Source organism: Cryptomeria japonica, chromosome 11, assembly GCF_030272615.1.
Source record: "Cryptomeria japonica chromosome 11, Sugi_1.0, whole genome shotgun sequence".
NCBI lineage: Eukaryota > Viridiplantae > Streptophyta > Pinopsida > Cupressales > Cupressaceae > Cryptomeria > Cryptomeria japonica.
The window spans coordinates 155,867,863-155,877,766 of NC_081415.1; the positions used below are offsets into that span (position 1 = coordinate 155,867,863).

At 34.7% G+C, this 9,904-nt stretch overlaps 1 protein-coding gene across 2 annotated transcripts; it reads right to left on the reverse strand.

The window, feature by feature from the left end:
- Positions 1–506: 506 nt before the first annotated feature.
- LOC131066094 (uncharacterized) lies at positions 507–5,813 on the reverse strand. 2 transcript variants are annotated; one of them, XM_058000802.2, is made up of 3 exons: positions 5,536–5,813; positions 5,061–5,397; positions 507–1,902 (listed from the first exon to the last, which is right to left on the reverse strand). In XM_058000802.2, the coding sequence occupies exons 2-3, from the start codon at positions 5,325–5,327 to the stop codon at positions 1,135–1,137; spliced, it is 1,035 nt and encodes a 344-aa protein (XP_057856785.1). In that variant the 5' UTR covers positions 5,328–5,397; positions 5,536–5,813; the 3' UTR covers positions 507–1,134. The 2 variants fall into 2 exon arrangements, with proteins under 2 accessions (XP_057856785.1, XP_057856784.1); XM_058000801.2 differs by having other exon boundaries at positions 5,061–5,812.
- Between the last annotated feature and the right edge of the window lie 4,091 nt (positions 5,814–9,904).

Below are 9,904 nucleotides of genomic sequence, written 5' to 3' on the forward strand. Positions count from 1 at the left end.
ACAAGATGTTTCTGCAACCCATAATATTTGGGTATATAATATTCTGTAGAACTCTCAAAATGGAGTTCAGGGAATGCATTTTGGTCTTCTTATATGTGTATGCACAACATCGATCTTAAAATTAGGTTACTTTTTTTTTTCTTAGACAATCATGCTTATTTTTCAGTTGCTTTGTTTAAAATAATAAATACTGGGAGGAATTCAAATAAATGGTGTCAAATTTTTCTATTTCAGATCATACTTCATGATCCATTATCTGGAAAACAAATAGCAAGTAGAAATAGGATCATTCAGAACATTACCTAAGAAAACACAGAATTTTACATTCCTATTTTTTATATATTTTTGTGAAACGCACAAGGGTTTGACAGGCATAATGTGCAACATGCTTGAACTGCTACGTTTCCATGCAGACCACATTTCAAATGCATTCTCATCCGTTAACCATGTTAAATAAGATACAGAAAAAGACAACGTAAGACATTAAAAATGTGACGAGAGAATAATAATCAGAAAGGTAGTTTCTTGACATAAATCTTTTCACAACCTGTAACACTGAGATAATGGGAACAGAGGAAAAAGATTACAATTTCCCAGAATTCTTAAATAGCATTATATTTCAAATATATTGCTCCATTCTTCAAACTGACAATTTGTTTATAATAGTTAGAACATGTTAAGCTCTTGCATCTATGGTAATATAATGCGTTAGGAGTGATTCAACGGCATCTTCCATCTCGAACATTTTTGGAACCATTTGGCAAATGCTTAGACAATCCAGCCCCGGAAATTATAGGAACTTGTTAGCTTTCCATTAAGAACTTCATATGAAGGGGGAAAGGTAGACTGTATACCCTATACCCTATAGTGAGCTTAAAGTACAATCAAAAAATCAAAACGGGAAAAGGCACTTCTAGTCCCCCAAACCTGGCAGGAATAGCCAGGTAATTTGCTCTCTCACACCATAACTACCCCAGGGATACACTGACAAAGAAATCAGAGCATATTACATGAAAAAATTGTTAAGGATATTAAGAAAGTCAGACCAGACCATTTTGTTCAATTGCAAAATGCACAGTTGAGGGGACTGCTTGATATTGTCAAAAAAGTCAGATTCTACGGGAACAAACTAGATCAACCAATTCCTCCATGCCGCTGAGGTGAACCAATGGGGGTATTCTGATTTGAGGCTCGGGCTTCCTGGAGGAAAGGATGCTGTGGGGAAAGCATCATGACAGAAGGCAACACACTTCTCATCCCATACCTTACACCAGATAGATTAGCATAATTAAATAGGTTAGAATTAGGGATAACATTAGCCCTGTTTGATATTATCTCCTTAGATTCAATTGTATCCCTGCTTGTCATAAACTCCCTAGCTTCAAGCGTATCAGCACTGAAATAAGCAGTAGTAACATCCTCTTTCATCAAAGACAAATCTCTTTCCCTTCCACCCATAGGCAGGTAACCCCTAGCTTCAAGTGTATCGGCACTGAAATAAGCAGTAGTAACATCATCTTTCATCAAAGACAAATCTCTTTCTCTTCCACACATGGGAAGAAAACCACATGACATTCCAGGAATGAAATTGGTAGCCAACTGACCTTGCGCTCCTTCACTGGAGGCAGGAGAAGCAAATGGAGAGGACAGAGCTGAGCTTGGCAGAAGAGAAAGAGATGAGTTGTTTGAAAGCTGTTGTATTCCCATATGACGAGGAGAAGCCGTAGTTGAACAATCCCCACCTCTCACGTCAATATTATCTGTAATCATTCCAGGAATTGAGCAATTGAAGCCTCCCATGCTACCTGCTCCAAAGCTGCTTGAGGGTGTCAACGAAGCTTTCACAACTGCACTATGTCGCATTGGAGAAATGCTGTGATTACCTGAAGCCTGAGGCATTCCCTGAATAAAAAATGTGAGTCCAAATTAGTGTCATATACATCACATGCAAAAACAACTATTATTTCATATACCATATAAAACATAAAATTTCCAACTATAACGTGAATCAAAGCAGTACTCATCCTGCCTTGCACACAACTCAGGAACCTTGCAATATGCTTCAATTCATTCATCTCCTAAGCATGAAATAAAGAACCCATCTTTCAAGTATGGAGTCACAAATGCCAAAACCATTCCAATTCTTTGCTAAGCTTGAAATAAAATAACCAATATATATTGGGGATTCCAACCAAAGATCAATTAAACGTCCCCAAGACAAACTCAAGAATTCACCATTTTAGGGCTCAACGAAGAGGCACGTCTCTAGATCAGCTTCATCAATAACAAATAGAACTACAAACCCTTTTAGAGCCCCATTCAAAAGAAGTGTTCAAATTTGCCGACAAGACCAACATGTAATACCAATATTATTCCGGACAAGCACGAAATCCCACATTTTGCCTGAGTAAAGCTCAACCACAAAACTGAGCATAAATTTTTCAAGCTCCAACATTTCTTCTTAGAGCACATTAAACCCAAAAATCAATTTCTTCCAATATAGAAGCAACCAAACACTTTGCCTTTGACTGCAAACCAAAAAAAAAATATCATTCGCTTACTCCTTCACTCTAAAGACAGATAGCTCACACCTCACACCATAAATTAAAATAGAGGAATGTATCAGAAAAAGAGGAACAATATGTCTCCACAGAAAAGTAAAAACCACGCATTCATTTCTCAGTAGATAATAGGTAAATGATCTACACCAAAGCCTTTAGAATTTGGGTGTAAACAATAAATCTCCTCGAGTGTAAACAACAGTCAAGTACTCAAACATAAAAGAACATGCCACATTGATTTGTAACATCAAAAGATCAAAAAACCTTTTAGTCACTCATCGAATACCTTAAGAAAAACAATGAGCACACCTGAATCAACACCATAAGTGAGTAAATAATGCCAAAGAATCAAAACCTTCTCGCAAAATTGATTTTAACTTCATTATGTTGACCATAAATGCAGTCAGAATCATTCATACATCTAATCCGCAAACATACAAAGGAACAAGGTTGACCATACATCTAATCATTCATACCAAAAAATGCAGTCAGAATCATTCAAACCATTAGTAAGTAAATAATACCAAAGAATCAAAACCTTTTTAAAAATTGATTTTAACTTCATTATGTTGACCATAAAATGCAGTCAGACTCGTTCATACATCTAATCCCCAAACATACACAAGAAACTAGTTTTCTTTAGCTCTCCGAAAACATACCATTGCCAAAAAGCTAGTCATGGATTGTGTAAAGTGTAAATCAAAGCCCTCCAACTTTTCTGTTCAGTTCAAAGATAAAAAATGTATTCAATATGTATACATCTATTCTATACACATGAAAACCAGAACATCCAGTTGTTCAATCCATGATGGTACACCAAGAGAGCTTACTGTCTGCAGACTTACAGATCATAGTAAAATCATCTACTGATTGGTTCTATAACCCTACCCGAGTGAATCAATTTTCCTCCTGACTATATAAATCATGTTAAAATTATTCGTGATATCCTTCTCTAACCCTAAAATAATAGGGTTTCTAGAAGAAATAAATCACAGTCAATATTTCTTCTAATTCTAAGATACTACACCCAACAACCTAGAACTTCCATTAAATCCTGATTCAGAGTCATCTATATATATTATCTATTAAGAATGCTTGTTGATATTAATCAACGCACAAACAGCTAATGATACATTCGACAACTACAAATCGAATTAAGCCAAAACATTTGTTCATCCATTGTATCTATAACCATGACCCTACAACATTAATGTTAAAAACATGCTTTACATTCATCCCTCAACTATAAAGCCATTAATTTACAAAATAGAAATCAAAGGGAAATAGTGTATTTGCTAGTCATATAACCACCTTCAACTTGAATGTTCGTCGATTCTAGAACCATATACTCAAGATCTAACTTATACAAATAACAGCCAAAATAATATGTTCTCACTCATCTTCATTTATCCTAAAACTGTTTCCTTGCAACCCAGGTTAACCAAATCATTCCATGACATGTACATCCAACTCTAAGAGAATGCATTTCATACTACAACCACAAACCCATATGCCACGTTTGCTAAAATCACAGTTGAGGCCATCCGGTTATATTACTCAAGTGGAGAACTGCATTCAATCCCCATTAAATCACAACCATAGTCATGTGTTTACGTACAAAAAATCGCATGGCCTCAACCTACAACCAGGAAAGCACAGCCCAAATTACATAATTACTAATCATGTGTCACATGAACCTACGGTCCACATCACACAAATCAAAGTGAAGTCCACAACATTCATTTATCACACAACACAAACCTGCAACCCACATTACACAGAACATGCTCAATTTGTTTAGGTCTGCATTACCCATTAGTTAAAATCCTCATTACCCATGAGTGGAAACCATGGACCCACAGCCCTCATTAAGACTACATCACGACAACACTGTGTGTGTTTAATCATTTAGGCCACAAATACCATCAAAAGCACACCAATTCTGAGCCAAACTACTCATCCTACAAAAATAGAGCCACAAGCCACATTTGCATACAGTAAAATGGTCCAAGACCATTGACTCGTATCGTTTAGAGTTCAAACAGTACATTTAGCCTTTCGCTTACAAATTACAATCAGAACTATGCATTCAATATCCTGTAACCCATGAACCCAAAAAAACATTAACACAAATCAAAGTCAAACCCAAGCATGATCATTCATCATATTAAACTACAAATCATGCAATCTATTTCACACAAACCATACTATCCCATAAAAATATTGTATACCCATATCACAATAAAACATTATAAAACTTTATTTTCGACTACAAACCTGTAACCCATATTACTCATATCATACTATCCACTGCATATCAACTCTGAGCCAAAAACATTCAATCTACAACAATGAACCCACGTTTGCATAAGATCACTCTAAACACCATTATCTTATTATTCAGTCTATGAACAATATGGAATCTTCGATAAATCAATATCTAAGTCACTCATTCATGTACCAAAAAAGAAGGCAAAACCAAAACCAGAGATCTCTTACCTGTGCCCTATAAGTTGTCCCATCTGGCTCAACAATCCACCCTGCTTCACCTGCCAGAGCCCTCAATACATCATTGATATCAGCCCTAGGAGGAAGGTTATAGCCCCCATACTTTCTCAAACCATTGAAAATCTTGGTAGTAATGGATCTCCTGTGCCTTTCCCTCAACTTGGTCTTCTCTTTCTCAATTGCACTTGACCTAGGCTTCAACTGATGATTCTGCCCCACTAACTGGGACTGAGCTTCCTGCGAACTGGATTCCTTCATTTGGCTTCCCTCCTCTGACTCTCCTCCTACTAAACTAAGTCGTCTTGCTCATTCTCAGGCCTCAATGCAACTTCACCAGAACAGCAACACCATTAGGCCATAACAAGTTACCACCACTAAGCCTTAGAAATAAATCTAGCATCAATAGGCCTCAAAAAAATAACTACCACCATTGAACCCCAAATAAACTACAACCATTGAACCTTACCAAACTACCACCATTGGGATTTAGAAAATATGGGTCACCCTGAACTTATACACATGAAGTCTTCTGTGATCCTGTTCTGGGTCAAAGTTGTGTATATACCACCCAATGACATATATACATAATGAGAATATACTGGTGCAGTTCACCTGGTTCTTGCTTGGTGGGTTTCATTTGTAGTTGTACTGCAGAAGATCTCTACAAAATCAACGTGAGTGGGGATATATAAACGGGGGAGGAAAGGGGTCGGTTGGATTGTACAATTTTGTGGACATACCAACAAAAATTAGTCCAGATAAGCAAAAATAAAACATCTTGTGGAATCCCGAGGTATGAGTGCCACGTTGTAAGCAGATGAAAAGGACAAACCATGAGAGTGGCTTCAAGTCATGCATCAAACACCTTACTCTTAGTTTTCTTTTCATTTCTTTTAATTATTTGACAGATTGTTCTGTTGTCAATGGGAGGTCGAATGAAATCTGCCTGCTTTAGATAGAATACAGTGATTTAGCCTATTGCCAGTCCATTTTAAATGTGTATATATTATATATATATATATTTAGAGTACTGCACAGTGGGTGGCAGAATTGGCTTTGAATTGACCTGGGCTTTAATCATTCACAGGCGGATATTTTTATCTTAATCCCAACGATTATTGCATTTTTTCTATGTTAAGCTTTTGTTGTTTAATGCCCTATTATACTATCTTGTGTTAGTGATATAATTATCTAGAATAATTACAAATATTTATATGATAAGGTATGAATATTAAATTTTATGAATAAAGAAAAGGAAAAGATCTTTTATAGTCTACGATGTCAGCTATCTGTAAATAGGTCTACACATGGGTTGCAGCAATATGAGACTACTTGGTAATCAAATTTGTCACACTCTTCCATTAATTCTCATTAGGCAAAGTGGTATGAGATGTTAGAAATTATTTTATGTATTTTTTAATTACTTAAAATTTAAAATATAAGATCTATCATTCAATTAAATGTGTTATTTTATTTTAATAATTTTTCGAATTTAATCATGTAGATTTTTTATTGCCAGTTTTTCTGTTCAAAGAGATTTTTTGTCATCCTATGATGGATCATAGAGTTTGATCCAAAATGATGGCAACAAAAAATCTACATGGTCAAATCCAAAAGAAAAATATTGAAATCATTACAACCTATAGAAATTTCATGAATTTGTATTATATTTAATATTGAAAAGTAAAATAATTTTTAAAAAATATATAGGATAAATAAATAAGCAATATAAAAATTTTGAAATTTATTTTAGATAATGAGTTAGGACTAAGAACAACATTGAAATAAATAAATGGAATAAAATAAAATGAATTGATGGTACTTAGCTCCAGGTTCGATGCTGATCTTGTTGTATCAATTATAATCAAATGTTTCACTAATATGTCTTAAAATCAAGACTACTATATGAATGTCTAAAGATTGAGGAAATCAATATTGCATGTTTTTTGTTTCATTTTGCAATTGGAAAAATATACCTGTGCACATATTTGAGCATAGTTCACTTATTTGAAGTTAGCTAGTTGTGCCACTTGAAATTTGTTCACCTTAATATTAGTGAAATGTGAATAAGAATGGTTCATGATAGACCATGGAGTGTGATCCAAAACGTTGATGCCAATATTCTTCACATAGTTTTTTACTGGAAGCATGCTTATTCATTAAAATGGACTATGAAAATGTCATATATTAATTTGTGACATGTTTAAAAAGAGGTGGTGTTTATACATCATTAAGGAGTTTTCTAGGTCGGTGGATTCACCCTTAGTCAAACCCTTGTTATTGAGAACTAGCAATATTATATGTAGGAAAAGATGGCACTCTCAACTTATCAAGGTCATGTCAAGTGAAGTTGCTAAGTGGATGATGTGTTGACATTTATTGTTGCGATGGATGTTAATGTTGATTTTGTTAACATGGTGGATTAGGTTAGTGATGTTATGGTTATAGAATATTAAGTGGAGGACCATGTCAATGCCATCTTCACCAAAGTTGGTCATTCCTACTCAAACATGTTCCCCTCTAGCAATTCTATCTTGTTCCTAGTGAGCACAAAGATGGTTGGTTATCAGAGGTAGAAAGGGATTTGGTTGAAATACTAGTTGTTGCAAACCAAGCTACCAATATCCAATTGCTTTTGCTCTTCCCTAGGTTTTTTTAAAGTGCAAAAGTTACATGGATTTTACATGTGGTGGATAGTTTGATGTCAAAAGATGTGCATTGGTTAAATAATTGATCAAAAATATGTTTAAGAAATTTTAATGTTTTGGACAAGTGTTAATGTATGCTATGTAGAAATGTTGAAGACATTGAATGTGTGAAATATGTTGAAAGTTAGAGATGTTGGATATTGAATGGTTGTTTTTAGTGTTTTGTAATATTTTATAATATTTTTTGTTTTGATAATAAATGCTTGAAATCAATTTATCTATCTACAATAATCTTCTAAAAATATAAAAGGACATAGTTATGCTACTTAGTAGGAAATAAATAAATAAATATAATAATTGAGCCACATCACCAAAATGCTAGTAGACATGGGAATGTAATGCATTTTTGTACACTAACACTAGAACAATCACACATGACTAAACATCAACTAAAGATCCTAGAAATCAACACCAAAGCTTGAAAAACTTCATGATACATCTTTATAAACCTTCTAAAGCATCCACAAATACATTCCACACATCTACATGATCACAAAGCTAACCCACTATTACTATCACTGTACTATACCACATCCAAACCAAAGAATGCTACCAAGTTATACATCCAGATCAACAATAACTCATATATGCAACAATATCCCCCTTTGTTATTGATGGCGACACTTGTGCCAACTCAAAAATCGTTTCCCCTTTGACATCAAAGATAAAGGGTGTCTTCTAACAGCAAAAAGTCAACAAACTATTTTAGGGTTCTAAATTCTCAATGGGTCAATTTACACCTCATGTTTGTGTCCCTACTCTAGTGTGTCTCCCCCTCATCTCTTATCTAGGTCTGATTTGTGCTAATTCTCCAATTTTGATGTCATGTACACCCACTAGCTGATTTCGTAGAGTGGTATCCTTCTCCCTGGGGCTAAATTAAGGTTCCTAACTAAGAAGGACCAAGGCGCATAGTTGGGCCCTATTTTAAAATGGGGTAAGGGTCTCACTTCTTCGGCGAGAATTCAACTTTGTGGCTCTGCATGACCATTGGAGGTTGGCCTAATCAGTAAATGACCTAGATATCCCTATACAAAGACATTTAATCAATCTATCTTATTCTAAGTCTCCATCTTCAAGCAATCAAGCATTCTTGCATCTGTGAAGCATCCATCATCAATAATTTTCAAAGATCTTCAAGGCTACATATTCTTCATTCAACCATTGTGGAGCAAAATTACATCATTCATATGCAAGCATGTGTGTGTGATTAGGGTATTTTCATGTTCATGCCATTCATACAACATATGTGATTACATTCAAAAAGCAAAGCATCATCATTAACAATTGCATATCTAAGGTATATCCTTCCATTATTTATTTCAGTATTTAGATTATTTTATTCAAGGTTAATCCCTAAATTGAGGCTTAACTTAGGCAAAACCCTATTCCCAATCAATTTATCCTCTTTATTGTATGCAAGAATAGGTACAAAGCTGTAATTTTTCAGGATCAACATAATTCATAGAGATAAATTGGTTCCCCTTTGGACAATGAAAAGTTTGGAGGACCAAAGCAATGGGCATTTTGGTCTTGACAATTCACGTTAACCTTTTGGAAATAGATCTAAACATTTACATATTGCTTAGGTCCAAGTTTGTGGCTTTGATGACTATTGTAATGTCCCTCTTTAATTTATCTTTTCCTTTTGTGCTTCGATAGACTATTTTGTCATAGCATAGACCATCTTGTGATGCCTAGATTAGGCTATTGTGGATTTATATGTGGTTTAGATGCTTTATTGTGGATATTGGACATACTATATTGCATTTGATATTGTTATTCTATGTGGATGATGACATTATGGATTGTTATATGGGTTATTATGATGATAGGTGCTCATTTGATGACATATGTATCTCTTTCTATGTGTTGTTTATATTCTTTTATGATGATTTGAGGATATTTTATGATGAGCTAACCTTACTTCATGATGTGAGATTTATTATGATACTGCTTGATTGTTTGTGAGTGTCTTCTATTGTCTTGATGATAGGGATGATGTCACATCACTCATTACGAGCATGATGTGCCATTGTGATTCTCTATCACTTGTTTGTATTATATATCATATATGTTGTATTGTGGCCTTGTGGATGCAAGATTTGCAGGTACCAGACATCGACT

Coding starts and splice junctions, on each gene's coding strand:
- LOC131066094 (XM_058000802.2), bottom strand. CDS start 5,327: ATGAAGGAATCCAGTTCGCAGGAAGCTCAGTCCCAGTTAGTGGGGCAG. Junction 1,903..5,060: donor GGACAACTTATAGGGCACAG/GTAAGAGATCTC, acceptor TTTTTTATTCAG/GGAATGCCTCAGGCTTCAGG.